The following is a 20,056-nucleotide window of genomic DNA, read 5'->3' on the forward strand; positions in this document are numbered from 1 at the left end:
AAGGGAGAATTCGGCGTTCTTTAATGAATACTCCCTTGTGCGTATACAAGGGAGAATTCAGTGTAGAACACAATAATTCAGAGCACAAAGGAGAATTCGGTGTTACTTCAATGGCTTTATCATTGAATGAGAAATAACCAGATAACTGTAACAATGAAGTGATTTTAATTGCCGCGTTGTGGCTTTCGTACTCATTTAAACAAAGGTGAGATTCCTACTACTATTGAATTTTTTTTCTATCCCATCTAAAACATTTCCTAACGACCATAAACCTCCATCGACGCCCGGAGCTCATCCCGGGAGGTCCTTCATCCTAGCATGTACTTGATGGATTGGAAAAGATAGCTGTATCACGTTGCTGTCTATACTTGACCTTTCACTACCTCCTTTCTTCAAGGGTCTCTCCTCTGCTCTTCATTTAACAATTCATGATACTGATATTCGATATTCAAAGTTGCCTTTGTTTGCTTGGCGTTGGTGTTCTGGATCTTGCTTGCTTGGAAGGAACCTGTTGTTTTGCCGTTGCAGAGAGGACGATTTTATATATATATATATATATAATATATATATACTATATATATATATATATATATATTATATATTATATATATATATATATATATATATAATTCTTGTAATAAAATTCACAATAATACAGCAAAATGACATATAAAAAGATTATAAAAATACGTTATAAGATGGCTAATTAAAACAATTGAGGAAATAAAATAAAATAAAGAAAAATGCAAATTTAAGTCACAAAAACGGATGGTACAAAGGAACAATAAATACACTTAAGTCAATATACAAATCATCGAAACGCAGACTAAAAACACAAAAGTGTGGTTTCAACCACATTTCTAGCCAAAGAAGGCTCTGTCTTGACAGAATATAGAACTTCTAAAATGTCGAGGTCTGTAGCAAACTGACCAGAGGTTAAAACAAAAAAATCATAAATATGTAAAGGGTGACCAGTCTCCTCGCTGTTATCTAATTGCACTGCAACTAAGTCTTGAAAGACAATTGCATGTACGAAATGATACTACCAAGGTGTTCAAACCATCTCATCCAAGCTGATCTGGTAGTTTTTCCAACGTATGTGGCATCACAACCACTACACTGCCATTTATAGATCAGATTGGACTGAAGGCTAGTTGGTATAGGGTCTTTAATTTTAAAGAAATTTCCTAATTTATTTTGTATAGTGAAATATATTTTGTTATCCAGTTGAGGGTAACCAATGGACAAAATAGAAATTAATTGCTTTTTTAAATCGTTACTATGAATTTCAGTAAAAGTCAAAGGTAAATAAATAACAGGTTTCTTTACGTTAGCGGTAGTTTCGGGTTGCTTTTTCACATAAAACGTTGAAAGTTGTTTACCAATATATGTTTTCATGTAATTCAACGGATGGGCATTGTTTTTTAAAATGACCTTGGAAATTCCAATTCTTCATGCAAATTCAAATAGCTAGAACAAATTTTATACGCTCTGGTAACTGGCATAAATATAAAATTCATCTTATATATCAAAAGTGTAGCTGATTGAAATTTAGACATAAGACCCGTGGAAGTAGGCTTTTAAAGACTGAAGTGTGAAAATTATTATTAAGATTTTTTACTTGAATATCTAGAAAGGCAAGCGTATGATTATCTTCGATTTCAGAAGTAAATTCTATATTAATATGCTTACTATTAAGGTTCTCTAAAAAACGAGGATTCTGGTCACGGCTCTTAAAATTTAAGAATGTATCATCGACATGTATACCCCCTGCACAGTAAGGGGTTAAAATCCAAAGGGCAATCGTCTAACCAAATCTTCTCCATAAAACACATAAAAGCATTAACCAAAGATGGTCCTAGACTGGATCCGATGCTTACAGCATCAGTTGACTTATATAACAAACCGTTAAGCAAAAAATAACATTCTTTGGTAGCTAAGACTAAAGTTCCTTTAACTGCGACATACGGACAGTATCATTATTATTTTTAAACAGCTCATTTAGGCAAATGTCAATCGTCTCATCCACTGGAATTTGAGTAAACAGAGACTTCACATCAAATGAAGCCATAACACAACTAACAAAATTACAATTTCTTAGACGGTTAATAAAAGGAAAGGAGTAATTTAAGGTATACTTGTTTGTAGTTAACGGCAGAAGGATGGGAACAAGAAACTTAGCCGTATTATTTTAAATATAGGTTCTTATCCACATACATTCGTGAATTTTTGTACTTTTTTATATACGTTTTCAATGGCCTTTTCCTTGTACAATACATTTATTACATACTCGCTTAATGATTGTAAGCAAAAGACACGATCTGATCTCAACCCCACAAAAATTAGGGCTCTTCACTATTCACGTACAGATCCTTATATATAGCTTGTTCTATGAGTTTTAATGTTTTTGGTGGTCAGGTATTGTTTTATTATGTACATTATAAAAAATATTAAATAAAATTTTTCTATATAGGCGTTTGCCATTCAGCTGTAATTAGCACCTTTTTGAATGCTACACTGCCACACACGAGTGCACGTACGTAAGCATGAAAGGAAAAGAGAGAGAGAGAGAGAGAGAGAGAGAGAGACACGAGTGCATGTACGTGAGAATGAAAGGAAGAGAGAGAGAGAGAGAGAGAAGAGAGAGAGAGAGAGAGAGAGAGAGAGAGATTGTTTGCCCATGAAATGGCAAACGAACTTTAAAAGGATTTAGTGGTGCCAGAAATTTGTTTATGTAGTTTGGCGAATGCCTTATTATTGTCGTGATGAAGAAAACAAAATTCTCGAGGTCTTCCTTATTTCCAAAGCTTTCTTTTCTTTTCTGTAATTCTGTAATCTTTTCAAGATTCTCGTTATCTTAGTCTTCCTCCCGATATATTCTTCGTTTGCTTATACGTACACTCTTTTATTTATGTTTTTTTTATAATTATTTCCCTTGAAGAGTTAATCGCAATGGCTTGATCCAACGACATAAAGACGTTTTGCATGAAGCTCGGTATCAATGATTCTTGTCGACAATTTTGCTACACCGTCATGGCTATTTTACGAACATTTTGTATTGCGGGTTTAGTATAGAAAACGTCAGTGGAATGGACATTATTATATTATTTTTTGGTTTGGTTCTGAAATACGAACACAAACTCTTTTGAAACTGATATACAAATTGTTTCAAGGTAGAAGCAAGTACTATTTATGGTTGTCTGCGTTGTCACTAGAATATACTCGGTACTATAGGAATGTCATAATTGTGCAATTGCCACAATGTTGAAAACAAAACTGTAGCACAGATATAAAATATTTTGTCCTCTTGAAGTTTTTTGTTCAAACCGGTGATATGCTTTTTGTATTTTATTATTCCTTTTGTTGTTTTCTTTTGCAATTGGCATGTTTTTTCAGCAGCCAAGTTTTAAATTGTTTTTGCAGATATCTGCCTAAGAAGGCTAACGGTAAGTTTGACAGAATAAAAGAAAGCAAATTTACCCTCTGCCTTCCCTTGAATACATAGTGGTCTGTTTTTCATCATTCGTGACCTCAGTACCTTGGCTGATTGGCGTTATTTGTCAGTTTCAGGGAGAGAGAAGAGGAGGAGAGAGAGAGGAGAGTAGAAGAGAGAGATAGCGATAGAGAGAGAGAGGAGAGAGAGAGAGAGAGAGAGACGAGAGAGAGAGAGAGAGAGAGAGAGAGAGAGAGAGAGAGAGAGAGAGAGAGAGAGAGAGACTAAAGGTCTTTATAATATATTTGAAGAAGTGGATGTTTCGAGATTACGAACAGAGATTACATAAAGTTAACATCTTACGTGTAAGTCTGTAGCAGTAAAAATACTGTATATATGCTGCTCTTGTAAATGTAAGCATTTTTATAAATTCCAAAAATTGTGTGAATATTGGAGTCTGCATCTTATGAATGCATTGATATTCTCTCTCTCTCTCTCTCTCTCTCTCTCTCTCTCTCTCTCTCTCTCTCTCATATCATAAGTAACAAAAGTTTTCACCAACAAAATTTCCAGCTTTTGATCTGATATTATATAGATCTAACGTGATTTTCCTCTTCTTCTTCTTCTTCTCTGTCTCTCTCTATCTCCGTCATCACCATTATCACCAACATCACTTGTTACAAAAGTCAAGACCAACACAATTCGAGGCTTCTAATCTGCATTTTTTCTAGGTCTAAAGTGATTCTCTCTCTCTCTCTCTCTCTCTCTCTCTCTCTCTCTCTCTCTCTCTCTCTCAACAGCATCATCATATGTAACAAAATTCAAAAGCAACACAATAAGAAGTTTTTAATCTGCATTTTATCGCAGGTTAACGTGGTTCTCTCTCTCTCTCTCTCTCTCTCTCTCTCTCTCTCTCTCTCTCTCTCTCTCTCTCTCTCTCTCAATTTCCATCATACAACAGCATAATACAATATGATCTTTTAGGGTGTCGCTTTGGAAGTTTCATGTCCCAGTGAGCTTGTTTCTTCCGTCCTGTGCCCCACGAAGGATGACTTTCTGTTCCTCGCTTTTATTTTATCTGATGGCCCGCCTTGCCCCCATTATACTCGAAAAAGACTTTATGGACGTTACTGTGTTCCTTTTAAAGTCATGTTCATTATCACAAAGCTTTATTGGCTTCCCAGGTGGTTTGCATTCCTCGGGATGAAGGGCGGAATACAGTACACATGCACTTAGGTTCTCTGTACATTCTCACATACTGTACGCAGGAAGCAGCTGTCCGTTTCAGTGGTAAGAGTAAGACACAACCTTTCGAAAATCTTAAGTTGCTCTTCTTTAGGATTGCCGTTCAAAGATAATTCTCTGAGAGAAGAAAAAAAATGGTCTGCCATACCCATAGTATAAGGAAGAGCACCTTATGTTATAGAATAAGTGTGCACGCATGTATCAGTATTTGTATATATACATATTCATTTAATGCTTGTATATGGTATTTGCATATACATAGTATGCATATTTATATTTTAACTTTTACTGCGTAAAAAAAAAAAAAAAAAGGGAAACACTTCATCCCCTAATTATCTTCTCTCACCTTTAAACAACCGTATTGCTTTCGTGCTTACTTGAAAGTGTTCCATGTCTTTCCCTCCTTGTTAAAGCAAGATCAACGCGACCACTTGAAGTGGTGGTATGAATGGCTTGCTTCGCATCAGCTTCTGAGACATTAACATTCAACGTGAATAGTTCAAATGATCGAGAACATCTGAAGATTTTCATACTTTTGCATGGCAGACTAATCTATTATGTTTAACATGCCTATTTCGGTGTGATGATAAGGATACGACTATTAGAGACTGTTATGGAGACATTCATGTTGAATATTAGCAACTCGACTTCAGCAGGAAAATGATCTTATTAACTTATCATATTGTTTTTAGGGTGGTATTAATTTTATGTTTGATTTTTTCAATTTTATTTTTATTTTTTACTTTGCATGAATGAATTTTAATTTTTACAGACCCTGAAGATGGACATATGTCAGAAACATTGTGAATAAAGCAAGAGAAAAAGGTTAAAGTTTATTCTCGTGCTACAGTTTCTCACAAGACTAGATTCTCTTCGTCTGGATCATATTCAGATCTCTATGATTATATTTATTCACTTTGACATGAGAAAACTACACCTTAAGGTGCAGTGTTTACTATTCATTTATCTAAGTCATATAATGTTTCGAAAAATAATTTAGAACGATTACAGTGAATTTTTAGAAAATAAGGCAAATAAGGAACCGAATGAGAATGTTTGCAGTTATAATGATTTACGTCTTTTGTTTATCTTTTAAGACTCGGTCACACCTGAGCTACTTCGACTGCGTCTAATTGCAGATAACAGGCTTTCTTGGCGATTGTTTGCGATGTTTTGGCAAAAGAAGAGTTGCTGTCATATGCTGCGCCAGGTCTTACATGAGCTCATAAGACGTTTTTGAGATTCGCACATCCGCCAGTGACTATATAATACTCTCCATAACTATTATACGATGATGGCAATGCGATTCTAAAGAGTGTTTATAATCCTTTCCTGTTGAAGCCTGGGGTGAACATATTTACATCATGGCTGTCCCACAAAGAATGTTGGAGATTAATCAAGGTATAATAGACTTCCATAGAAAGATAGTATGAGTGCTGCAGCTGTGCTGTTATTGCTGCGTGACAGGAGAAGTACAAAAGCAGAGGATATAGGACCTGTCCTTGGTCAAGAAGAAGAATCGATTTTGCATACTATGATAACTGGGTAGCAGGACTCAGAGGAGAATCGGTGGATAACATCCTCTAAATACTTGTGGCTGGAACCGTAAGTGTTTTAGGAACTCCGTGACAGACTAAGCTGAAGACTGACTAAACATATTACAAAACTGAGTGGCCCTCTACCTCCAAAATTGAAGCTTATCATAACTCCCTGACTCGTTGCAACTGGAAACTGTTGCTGCATTCTGAGCTATGCCTCCAGAGTAGCTTACAGCACTATAGCCAGGCTTGTGACAGAATTATGTAACGTATAAACTAGAAATTATGCCCCTCCCCGCAGCACAGGATGGCTAGTGCGATACATCTGAGATATTTGATGCAAAGTAACACTTCACATTACTAGTGTTCTAGACTGCAAGCAAATTACCATAAAGGTTCCCTGAACCTGACCTCTAGCACAGTGTACAAACTGTAAAGTTTTCTCCTCCATCATCTTGTTAGATTCTCAGATGCAGACTACAAATTTATTCACTATGACGTGAAAGATAGTTATTCGACATCAGACTTGGTAGTATTCACTGACCCGGTTCTCAAAAAAGCATTAGAGACCAATCCAAAGCTGTATTCTCAGCAATCAGTCTAAGTGCGGAGAAATGAATTTTCACTACAGACTGTCAAGGACAAGATACAAGGCTGAGACTACATTTAGTATTTTGGTAATCGGGTTATAGTGTTTGCTTGGCCTTTTTGCAACAAAAACTGAAAAACGTTTTGTCATTTCTGTGGCTTTATAACCTGATGAACTAGGTACTCAGTTCTGAAGAATGTTGTCTTGGATCGAGAAGGAAGGAATTATCATCAGGTGTTCCCAGGAGAGTGGAGACAAGACCATGTGCTTTGGGATTGCCCTGAAATACTGCTTCTGCCATGGGTGGTCCAACTGCAAGCAAAGCATCACTGTGGCACCGAGGGTGGGGAGGTGATGTAGATGCCAAACGACATGGTCTGCCTTTAGTGCATCACTGTCTCGGTATTGAATTATCATCTAGATGGAATTCATCTGGAAATTACGCCACAAGTTGTCCAGCAAGTGCACAAGTTCTATGTAATTCCAGTGAGTGGTCCTGCAGTTGCTATGTGGCTGACACTTCTCTTGCCATATACATATACGAGAACCTCCTCTAGCTGTTTGTCTGTGTTGCTGCTGTTGCCTCTTTGCCCTTGATATGCTGGAGGTGAGAACTCTTTCTCCTTCTCGAGGCCAAACTTCCACTGCTGCCGTTTCTTCTTACTGTCAAATGCATAGCCAGGAATTGAAAGGCTGACAGCCCCATAGCTTTTTGCTGGGTAGCCCCTGTGCCTTCTGTTCAGATATTTTTCTTGAGACTCTTGTTGAAACATGGTGTAGGGTTCCATTTCAGCTCATCGCCAGTCTGGTGAACCTAACCAGACATATCCAGGATTTTGTGCATGGTGAAAACCTCCCTACGACCGATTTTGTTCTAGCAATCGATTGTTTGTGACCAATAGCATTCGCCAGTAAGATATTGAGTCATTTCACTGATTGTCCGTGACTTCCCACGATTGCATATAGTATTTGGACATATCCTGTTGTGCCTCCCTGTACGAGTGACTGAGCCTCAAGGCCGATATTATAATATGGCGCTACTCTCTTGCTTAATTACAACATAAACTTACATGTATCAGTCAGCCATTTTTGCTTGACATTTTTATAGAGAAGTTGGAAAATGTTCCTAGTGTAAAATTATGTATTTGTACTTTTTTAAATTGAGATTCTCGTTGACTCATACCCACTTATATAGGAAGTGTGTAAGGTGTTTGAACTTTATATTAACTTAACCTTAAAACCTGTTTCTAGTTATTTTTTATTGAAAGAAGTGAACAGATTTTATTGAGACACTAATTTTTTTAAATTTGCAACATTTGAAGTTCCTGTGATATAATTTCTAATGTACAATATTTCAGAGTATAAAAATACGCAGTTAAATTGCAGGATTTCTCATGTTTTTTTTTTCTCTCTTTTTCCAGGTGAGTACTAATGCTGATGTCATATTGACTGTTTAAAAATTAAATCAGTCAACCAATCTACATTTGTTACTGAGTACTGTATGTCTACCTCTTCTTTTTTTTTACTTGTTCGTGCTCTTTAAATGTTACATATTAATTTTTATTGTAACAGTATTTTTTCCTTTCATATGGGCATTCTAAATGAATGAGAACGAAATATTTGAAATTTGTAAGTATTATATTAGTGAAGGAGTCATTGCTGAACATTGCGTGTTCTTCCTCCTCATTCCCCTTCAGTGTAAGATTAATATCTATGGCCAAGGCCATGTCGCTTGCATAACATGAAAGCTAATATCGTACAGCTGTAATGTATGAGTGTTGAATATTAATGTCATATTTTCTTAAAATTGTGATTAGATTTATGTATAAAAGCCATTGATTTTCAAATTTTGATTACCATTAAGGTAACGGCATTCGACAAATGATCGTTCATTCGAAAGATGTGATGTCAGTACTTTAGGATATTTTGAATGATGGAAGGGTAATCGGAAATGCAAATTATTAAGGAACTTGACAGTGAGTTAACGTCAGTAAAATCAGTTTAGAAATATAGAGTTTGGGAATTGAAGGGTGTTTAATAGAGAGAGCTAGTTGCTTGTGTAAGTCCAAGTGCTGGTGAGTTTGGGTGGAATGCGTGCTTGCCACGTGCATTGTAAAAGCAATATTCGCACAAGGTAGAGATTTATTGAGGTTCAGCCTTCTGTTCTACTTTTGTATTTATTACTTTTGTTACATATTTATCTTAATTTAAGATTATTTGTTTTGATTTCACAATAATACAAAACTCCTTTGTTTGATGATGCTTAATGATTAATAAATAACTATTTTTATTATTATAAAATATAAAAGAAACTCTCACCTTTCACAACTGTTAATGTTCATTGTAACTCTGGATCTGCTGCGATAATTGTAGTTTTCGTTCGCAATTGATATTAGTCTTAGAGTGTCTATTGATGATTAATGTCTGAGAGATTTTCATGAAATGTGCCAGGAAGCTCGATCTAAGCTACAGTGCTGTTGCTTATTAATTGTGACTGGGATTTCGTCCACCTCTTGATTTATAGGGTTGGTCAGATCATTGATATAAAAGTTTATTTTTCTCCTGTCTTACATAAACCTTTAAATGAGCTCATCTGCTCCAGTAACATACTACATAAAAAAATCCGTACCGTTTACAGTTTAGCAAATTGTTCTGAACAGACTTTTGAAGAGACGCATTCATCTCTCATGGCTGTGAATTACAGAACTCAGTCAATGCATCATAAGTAGGTGTGTCTTTCATTACTAATTTTTTTCCTATTGTTGTTTATGTAGATCTCCGAGTGCTGCTTTAGAATTCGTTGATGTAAATATCATATTAAAGCATGAAAATTGTATCTTATGTTCATCCTCATATTCTGTTACATTCATTGTTTTTGTTGTACGTGGCATTGTCATCATTATACTTTCTCATACGCAGTGTTGGAACATAAGTTTAAATTATTGTCGTCAGAAATAATCTTGAATGATTTAATCTGAAGAGCTTCTTCGATGACAACATCAGATTCTGTACTAATTCATTTGATTGTAGCTGTGTTGGTACATCAGTTAGGTGTCAATCATTTGATTTGATATGAAAATAGCTCCGGCTTTTTTTTTTTTTATTTCGATATTTGTGTTATTGTAATTTTTACCCTAAATGTCAAATACTTGGTAGTGTTTTATGTTTTATTTTTTCCAGCATTTACATGATTGTCATTATTTACCCTGAGTTGGTGAATACTCGGTATTGTTTTGTTAGTTTCATTTTATGTTAGAACTTGTATTATTTTCATTATTACTTATTAGGTTCACTTCATTTTCATTTTTGTATTGTATTATTTTCATTATTGTATATAAAGTTCACTTCATTCTCATTTTTGTATTTATAGTATCCTGTGACTTACGCCGAATTCCTTTTCGTTTACTTAACTGTACGTTCTTTTTAACTCTGTTAAAAGAAAGAACCTGAAAGAACGCCTTTGACATTATTTTGCAAGGGAAGTAATCAAGGCGATTATCTCAGGCATGTAACTGCTACTAATCCATATTATGGCAGGTTAATGCCCTAGATATTTTTTATTTTCTGCGGTACCTTCGCGACTAAAATGAACCTTTTTCTTTTATTTAGGGGACGAGAATAAAACTCTAGTCGGATATTCCGTGCATTACTCTGTTGAGACTGGTTTATCTGTTTTTATATTTATTGTTACAGTAATTCATAGTGCTATGATTTCTGAACCGAAATAACTAAGGAGTGCAACTCTCTCTCTCTCTCTCTCTCTCTCTCTCTCTCTTCTCTCTCTCTCGGTCTCATCATCATCATCATCATATGTAACAAAAGTCATAGAAATAAGATTTTAAGCTGGTATCTCTCTCTCTCTTTCACTGATATATTACTGGAATTAATCCCAAAACGTTTTAATGTCTTATTTTTGTTGGGGTATCACGTTTTTCTTTAATTAAATCTCCAGTTTTTGCCGAGTGTAGCTGCTTGCGTCTCTTTAATCATTGCCATAATTAATTTATGTATCATTATTATCCAGATATTTTTAGCGTGTCTCTTTCTTTGTTTATAGTTTATGTAATTAGATTTTCCACTCTCTCGGCATTGATTGTTAGGAACTCCAAAAACTGTTGCGATTCAGTTGTTTTGCTTTAAATTTATTTTTAATGGGGGATTATTCATATGATTATTCATCATTATTCTAGGTTACGCGTCTTTGATATTAGTCAGAGTAACAGTGAAGATGGGGGCATATTGAAACTTAAAATACTTCCATGTCTTTTGCACAGATTTACAATTTTAATGTAAAATTCTTTTATTTTAAAACGGATTTAAATATCTACGATTTCTTTTACTTGGAAATGGATTTAAATATCAACGATTTCTTTTACTCTGAAGCGGATTTAATGTCCGTTATATCTCTATGATTTATGGTACTTTAAAACGGATGAAATATCGATCATTTCTCTTACTCTTACTGTGAAACAGACTGAGATGCTTGCGATTTCTGTTACTTTGAAACGGCTTTAAACATCTGTGATATCTTTTACTTTGAAAAGTATTTAACATATGTAATTTCTCTGACTCTTAAAAGCGTATTTGTAGCTTTAGTTCAATCAAGATCTGCTCTATCTTTGTGTTTCACAGACGCATTGGGCACAGGAGACTCCCTCGAAAGGTACAGATCACCCTGGAAGTTTCTCTCAGATTACATCAGTCATTGCTATTATTTTAATTTGGCATCACAGTAAGGGAATTGAATCAGTTTTCTTTGGCTTTTTTAACGAGACCATTCGTCATGTGACGCCCTGTTAATGCGAGAAAAGGGGCAACGTAGCGTGGAGACGGAGAAAAGGCTATAAAAAAGAAACGATGGCATCGGTGTCGGAGACAGAAGGTAGCTAGCGAGTGAGCGAGAGCTGGCTGGCGGCTGGCTGGTAAGAGTTGGCAAGGGGTTGAATCTGGTAGACAGGCAGCTCGTAAGGTACCCCAGTTGAAGTTTAGTTGTTGCTGGCGGAGGAGGTTCTGGGTTGGAGAGTGTGCACGCACCTTCGAACATCACCTGCACGCTTTTGCTCTCATGCTCTTTCTCCCGTCTCCTTCGAACTTTTTGTCGCTTCGCGACTCGATTTAAACGAGTGATCTGGATTTTGCACTTACCCATTTGGTAAGGTTGTCATGTATAACGGCATACTGTTCAGCTTTGTATAATTTAATAGTAGTATGTGGTTGTGTAGAACTGTCATGTAACATAAAAGATGTGGAATGATTGAAAAACTCTGATAAACGTTGGGGAAGAAGAGTGTATATTACCAGAATCCTAAGATTGTTGTAGTGATGTGGTCCCGAATGGACTGAAATTTTTAAATGTAGTTTGCTCTTTTGTTGCGTGTGCACACACGCACGCGCGCACAAACCCGCACCTCTGTGTGCACAGATTGTGTTGAAAAGTTTATTGTGACAGAAGAGCATCCGTGCAGATATGGTATTTATTTACTGAAACGGAGAGTGAAAGTTGGCCTGAACTGAACTTTCGGTGTCTCGCTGAATGGCGCGGAATTTGTGCCTTGTGAATTTCCGTGAATTCTAGACGTGATTACTCTTCGATAGTGAGCGACGATGAGATGTTAATGACAACCATATCCGGCTTCGGCTTAAGTGATGGCGATTCATTCCACATTGGATTAAAGGACAGCGATTTAATGGATATGCCTTTTTGATTCTCGAAGGAGGCACTGATTTATAATGAGCCAACAGTGAAAAAAAAATTGATAATTGAAAATAAGCGTGAAGCCCTCACTCCGAAAAAAATGAAATAAAGCTCAATAATTAGCCCGAAGGTGAAGTTAGGACTTCAGAATGATGTACATAGGCTGTATTGGATGGGCAACGTGCATGAAGTGGGGTTATTGTTGGTGTTATGGGGAGGCGATGATTGGAGGAGGAAGGAGGAGAGGAATGGAGAAGTGTGGATCCCAGCCAAGGGAGGAGGAGATCTCCTAGTCTAGTGGTGATGGTGTTGGTCTCCCAAATGGGCCACAGCACCTTATTCAGTACCTCTCTCGGAAACAGCTCTTACCATCTCTCTCTCTCTCTCTCTCTCTCTCTCTCTCTCTCTCTCTCTCTCTCAGAGCTCTTACCACGTACCCACCAGCACCTCGGGACTCGTGTAAACTCTTATTCCGGGTTCAACGATTAATGCTCCAGTTAGTTTTTAATGCCCTTCAGCGCAGTTCACTGATCTCGACTGTCAAACCCATTGCTTACCGAAGGTATTTTCCAACGTCACGATGGTATCCTCCGATTCCTCCTCTCCCTCCGCGACTCGCTGCTCCGAGTCGCTCGCTGAGCTACTCGACGTCTCCTTACAAAGGCATGCTGTGCGTTCTCACGAAGGGCTAAATGCAGTCTGTTGAAGGGCGTCATTTGGGTTTCTGTGAGGTTACGGGGAACACGTGGACAAACCAGTTCTTCGGGATGGAATTCTGACTTGAAAAGAAATGTGTTCAGACAGCGGAGAAAGGTTTGGTCATCACGAAAACACTACAACTGAAAATGAAAGTTATGTGGATGGTCGTCCGATGTTCCCGTAAATATGCTTGTTTAAAGATATTGAGTTAATTGTTGCTTTTTCATATTGTTTTCTGAAAGAACAATGTACAATAAAAATAATAAATGTTTTTCTTTTCCTTTTTAGGGATTGTAGGATTCTTGTAACTTACAATGATGCTTTAGAACCAATAGAACAGCTCGAACTTAATTGTGTGAGTGATATGAAATCCGTAGTTGCAGTGCCAACCATGTCAGTCATGAATGCATAAAGGAAGTATATTTCAATGGCTAATCAACATATCTGTTGTATTATAGAAAATGGAGTATTAACGGAGTTATCATAAGGTAAATCAACCACTAAAGGGTCTAAATTTTGTGAAATTGGTTAGTGTGTGCAAGTGGCAAATTATTTGCATTGTGTTATTTATTTTGTGGAATAGCAAAAAGAGATCAGTCTCTGTGAGATAAGTTCGCTTTGCTCGCCGTCCGGGTTCCATGAGCCGTGCCCTCTGACGAGGACGTCGTTGATGTTCCCTTACCGCAACGGAAGGGGCGGGGGCGGCGGTGGAGGGGGGAGCATTGGAACTGAGAATGGGAGTTCGTCCCGCGTCAGCGGGGTCGGTGTTGGTTCCAACCACAAGGGTTATGGCATTGGCACCAGAGACATGGATGTGGATCGCAGGAAAGGTTGGTCGCGGGATCCCAACGGCGGCTGGGTCAGGGACGGTACCGTTGGTGGAGGTTCAACCAGCAACTTGGCCAATGCCAACATAAGCAATAACTTGAGCAATAGCCTACGAAACCGCCGATTGACCCACAACAACAGCAGCAGTATTCCAAACCTCAACAGCAGCAGTAATGGCTTCAGCAATTTACCTTACGTCGGGTCGTCCCAGCGGGGGTCGTCGGCCAGTCCACGTGCACCCCATAGCAAAGGCTTCTGGGTTCAAGAACCAGACGACTTCCACTCTCGCTGGGTCCCCACGGTCACGCCGGAGCCTGATCCCAGTGGAACCCCTCTGACTTGGCCTCCTACGGGAGGAGGGAGTAACAGCAGCGGCATGGGCACAGGCCAAGGGCGGGATGGTTTCCGAGGGACTTGTGTCTCTCAGCCATCCTCGCCCCACAAGGCATCGATCACTCCCCCTCCCCTAGGGAGCGCCTCGACTCTTCCTAAGGTATATAAGAGCCACGCCACCTGGGTCAGTACTGCACCTTCAATAGTGTGGTCACGATGTACTCTTGTGTGTGTGGGCTTTATAGTCACTTTCTGTTGAAGCTTTTTTCACGAGGTCCTCAGTCGCCCAAATCACATTTCCTCTCTCGTTGAATCTGATGAGAATTATGGCATTTTATCGCTCTCGTTTCGTTGAATAGTTTAGAGACAGCTCCTTGTCAGTTGCAAAACCATCTGTGGGGTTGGGTTATGTTATGATGATATCCTTTCATACTTTTCATATAGTTTTAATAAGATTTTATTGTGGCGGTGTTGAACATATAACTATTCATGTATTTCTCTTCCGGAACTCATAATAGCGAGTTTATCATCATAATTAAATTAATTTCACTTAAGTAAAATAACGATGACTTGACATGAGTTTAAAGGAAGACCGATTTAAAAGGATCTTTTGTGTACCTCTCAATATTTTTCTTTTTTCCAGTTCACTCAAATTTCTCTCTTTTACTTTTTGATGTTCTCACAGTATAAGGTAATAACTAGTTAAACCATAGTACATAATGATAGAAAAATAAGTTTATTTCTATTGGGATTTTTCGTATAAAATATTTCAATAAAAGCAAATTATTAGCTTCATTAGTAGCGTAAAGACAAATATTAATGTTAATTTGAAAGCCAACGTTTTATTTTCCTGTCATTTCTCACAAGCGAACTGTGCTTTTGCTTTTAGGATGCAAGTGTGAATTGGGCAACTGATGACCTCTGCGTACCCTTTTAGTTTGCACCATCCATACCCATGTAGAATTATGAAGGCTTCTGTTCATTTTAACCTCATGATTTTGATTCAGTCCTCAGAAGGTCTTCTGTAATTATTTTGTGAAAAAAAATGTCTCCACGTTTTTAAAGATTTTCTGATTATGGTTTAACATATTTTTTTCATAATTATAAAATGAGCATGGATCTGTTTTTATAATGCCGTTTTTTAAGAGAATTTTTATATGCTGTATATACATTTAGCTTTCATGTTTTGATGTTTAATGTTACGAGTATAGCCTTTGCTTTTTAGACATTATAGCTCCTTATTCGTATTTCCTTATATACCTTCTAGATTCAGCGCTTACGTATGATTTGTGTAGTTGCTGAATGTGTATAAATGGTGTTCATTGCACACGCATACCCTAGCAAGCACATTCATACCGTAAATACTTACCCACAGACCATCGTTCATGCTTATGCTTGTTTCTTTGTGGATTTGATTTACATGTGACAAAGCAAAGCTCATTTGTTTATATAAGTGTGGAAGATTTCATATAGCATCCAGCCTCTCTTTGGTTCTCGTTGTTTGTGTTTGTAAGATTTGAAACTGATAACTATTTTTCGATATTAGAGTAGTTTCATTACGTGGTGGACCCATAGAAATTTTTACTCACTTGTTTGTGCTGTTTGTGTTGAGTTGGCCTATATATATATTATATATATATATATATATATATATATATATATATATATATATATATATATATATATATACACGCGAAGATTTTGAAGTGTATTGTCCAGTTCTTTCAAACATGCCGTTTATGGAAACAAGGGACTAAGAAACTAAGAATAATGGGTCATAGAATCAAAGGTTTCTTTAAAATCAATCTGGTCGAGTTTCTCTTCACAGGTTTGTTAGTACATTTCTTCCTTGGTCCTCAGTCGAGGACTTCTGGTTAACAGGTTAGTCCTTCGAAAGCGTCAGTTTATGCCTGAGTGTATTAAATTGTATGTGGGAATTTGTTTCATGAAAATATAATTTTCAGCAAGGGTAGGCTACTCCGGCAACCCTTTACTACATGAAAGCAACATATACTACGGGAAAGCTTGCAAGAATCAAGAGTTCCGCTTGGAAATTATGTTGGAAAGTCAATGTATTTGCTTTTCGTCTTTCGTTTAGTTTTCACCACTTCTTTTTCCCGCGCGTGTTACAGCACAACATTGGCTGTTGTTTTAGGGAGTCTGTTAAGCTGATGTTGCTTTTGGAAACTTTCAGTGACGAGTCGGTCTTTGTGAGGACAACAGGCTGAGTTGAGAGAGCTTTACTTTTATTTCTTTTATATTTGGATTAGGTAGAAATCAAGCAAGGCAATCGAACTTAATTCTTATGTGCTGCACAGTTCAACTGTTCTCACATGCTGCAAATGCCATTAACTTCTGACGCATTCATCTAAATATTTGACGTTGGAATACCATTGGGCGAATGATAGTCTTTCACATTTAACAAAATTTTGAGTTTTTTTTAAGTTTCAGATTATGGATTTGCTCATCATTTGATCATATTAAAATTAACCATGGGCATTTTTCGAGAGATCTAATGGATTCAGGCTTCGAGGATTATTTTATATTATTCCAAAAATAATTTTTTGTGTCATTTATCTAATCAATAATTTGTTGTAGATATCTGCTTTAAAGCCCGTTTCCTTGATTTCTTTCCGGCGATATGCGTTTGACACCTTGGAATATATTCTCGGAGACTCGTTTTTCTCACGGTGAGTTTGTTCTCCATCGACGTTTCGTGTAGAAACTCAGTTTGTTTATTGCAAGTCAGGACCTGACTTTCCACTCATTTTGTGTCATTCATTAATTCTTCAACATGTAAACTTTTTTTTATGTAATCAGGGAATTAAATGATTGATTTTAAAGGTAAACAGCAGTACAGAGTTTGCTTGTGACGTACAGATATTCTTATAGGTACGATTAATTTGCCAAAAATTATGTCGCCCAAAAAGTTATAGTCTTCGTAAGCTCTCTTCTCAGACAACAGAGAGCAGGTAAAAGCCTGCATACATAATTTACTTTGGAGGGTACAGGCTTGGCAAATGTCGTTTATTCCCCCCGCCAGTTGTATCTGTCGTCGCCTAACTTCACGATCTTGTGAAATAATCTCTCTCTCTCTCTCTCTCTCTCTCTCTTCTCTCTCTCTCTCTCTCTCTCTCTCTGAATATCCTGTTGTATGAGCTAAGATGCGATGCCACCAGTCATTTAAGCAGCGACCACAATATAGAGCGCAATTTAGACTCGATTTGGCACATTGTATGCATTTCTGAAGTCATGCCTGACATCATCCCTTTCATTAACTATTACAGATAATGTCCCGATTCACGTAGGGAAGGATCTCAGCAAAGTATTCCCACACCTATGGAGTGGTGGAATAATTTTGCTCTCTCTCTCTCTCTCTCTCTCTCTCTCTCTCTCTCTCTCTCTCTCTCTCTCTCTCTCTCTGTAGTTTTGTCAGTTGTACTCTCGGTCCTTTAACATGCGTAATTTTGTCCGTCGATGCAACTGAGCCATTGGTAATCTTACAGTGTCCATATTTGGAAATAAGTTGGACAAATTCTTGGACATCCGACAGACCAATAGGAGCTGATGCTTTTCAGCGATTCCAGTACGTGCCGCATTTCTAAATTCTTAAGATAATGCTAGGCGTGTACGAAGGTGTATCTACAGGTGAAATGAGAAGCGATTTGTTTTCTGTAGACAAAATTGTCCCATTATATTTTATTCTTCCGTGACAGATAGAAAATATAATTATTATTTTATAGCCTTTGCTTTTATTGTTTTTATATAAATTCTTTGACCCAGACTGTTTCTGCGAAGGAATGAATTTAAATCACATTCAGGGACCTAGAATTTTGAATAAATATAAAGGGCTTTCGCATCCCCCTTAAGGCCTGAAGAACCAAGTACAACTTAAAATACAATAATCATAAAAAAAATTCCCACTTAAAAAAAAGTTCACTGTAAAGGGGAACCCTGAAGAAATGTTTGTCTTTGAGAGTAATCCTTAAAAAGAAAAAGACCCGCCCATATAAAGCCACTCTTAACCATAAAATTTACCATTAAAACCTCAACACTGATAACGATTCAAGTTCGAAAAAGGGATTCAACTTTTAAAATTTGCCTTAAAGCTTTACCCTCGAAAGAAGGCTCGCCAGCAGAACCATTTATGCTAGTTCTTGTATTTATAGTTGAGACTAGAAATATCTTGGAGTATCTGCTAGAGCGTTTAGAAGCATAAAGTTTCAAGTGAGTATTGGAGGCATCTCTTCATGGAAACGTGACTTGCGCGCATCCAATCGTCTTTATGATGTACCTGCACATCATTAACATGAGGTCAATATGTGGTTTTGTCCGACAACCCTGTTAATAAGATTGAACGAATTATTTTTATTTTTTTACAATACTTTGATCGCTCGCTTATATGTATAGCCTATGTGTGTATGAACGCACATAAACGTGTGTAAATTCTGGAGTTTATAGTTTCTAAAGTACCTATATAATTCGGAATTTAGCGAGGTCTGTTATTAGTATTTGATATATATATATATAATTAATATATATATATATATATATATATATATTATTCTATCTATTAATATATATAGATATATATTATTATATAATATATATATATATAATATGTATCTTTATATTCATATATTATATACACACACACACACACACATATATATATATATATATATGTATGTATGATCATCATTCTGTGTACTGAGATTCCATATGAAAGTTATTACCCAGTTCAGGATTCAGAGCCAATATACACTATTTTGATAACCAAATAAGTGTAACACATTCTTTTCGTTATATTCAGGAAACCTACACTGAGATTGTGAATGGAAAGTTCGGGCAAAAGATGATTTTAGATGGAAATCTTTCTCTCTCAAAGAATCTTGAAGCCGAAAAAAAATATCTAAATGATCGATTTCCTGCCGAGGGTCTGGAAATGCCACCGCACTTATTGGTCATGCGACTCATAGTGCATGAGCCACACCAACTCTGGGAAATCCAGCAGCAGCATTGCTTTTTGCCTTCTGCTTTTCGTATGTTTCCTTCTGGTCTCTTCCTGCCTTGCTGTTCAACTTCTTTAACTGTGCCTTCTTCCAATTTCCAACTCTCATGTAAGGATAAATATATCGGCCAACTTTATGTGAATTACAATAATGCTCATGCGTCACGGGTGGAGCTGATGAAGGTAGTTACTGTAGAAGAAAATTGTAACAGACCAGTATAGACAGATGGTTCCTGTGTGTGATTCTTTCTTACGATTCGCTGTAAATGTTGATGCAAGTGAATGCTCTAGTCTTGAAATGTGTGTTATGACAAGCTAATATAACATTGCTTGTCAACGAAGAATCAAATTCAAGGCTAGCCTTGAACTCGAGGCAGAGCATAGAGGAGTGGCAAGGAAGCATACTGTACGGTTCAGAATGAGAAGGTGTGCTGGTGGTGAGCGGTTCTGAGAACTGGCCGCCTTGAGGAGGTGAGGATCCTTAAATGCGTTCAGACGGGGAACCAAAGCACTCTTGACCTCGCTAATTCTTGTTAAAAGGGAGGAGCACAATCACTTCATCATTAGCTTTAGAGGGGTTTGCTTTACTCAGCCTGTTTAATGCTGGTACATTGTTTTGTTTATTGGAGGGACCGTGATTGGAGGGTACATCTGTTGGTAGGTAAATAGTGCAATTTTTTTGTAT

General features: G+C 37.1%; 1 protein-coding gene across 10 annotated transcripts in view; it reads left to right on the plus strand.

The window, feature by feature from the left end:
- LOC135219691 (NAD(+) hydrolase sarm1-like) overlaps positions 1 to 20,056 on the plus strand; it is a 703,407-nt gene that overhangs the window by 229,853 nt on the left and 453,498 nt on the right. For 2 of the 10 annotated variants that reach the window (XM_064256651.1, XM_064256654.1), the window contains exons 1-2: positions 11,792 to 11,957; positions 13,488 to 14,544. The exons of 4 other annotated variants lie outside the window; for them this stretch is intronic. In XM_064256651.1, coding sequence (XP_064112721.1) covers positions 13,870 to 14,544 — 675 coding nt within the window. In that variant the 5' untranslated portion in view covers positions 11,792 to 11,957; positions 13,488 to 13,869. Of the gene's footprint in view, positions 1 to 11,791; positions 11,958 to 13,487; positions 14,545 to 20,056 lie in introns of those variants that run through there. 4 more of the 10 variants (XM_064256653.1, XM_064256655.1, XM_064256656.1 and 1 more) reach the window with 4 other exon arrangements.

This window comes from Macrobrachium nipponense, chromosome 1 (genome assembly GCF_015104395.2).
Source record: "Macrobrachium nipponense isolate FS-2020 chromosome 1, ASM1510439v2, whole genome shotgun sequence".
Lineage (NCBI taxonomy): Eukaryota > Metazoa > Arthropoda > Malacostraca > Decapoda > Palaemonidae > Macrobrachium > Macrobrachium nipponense.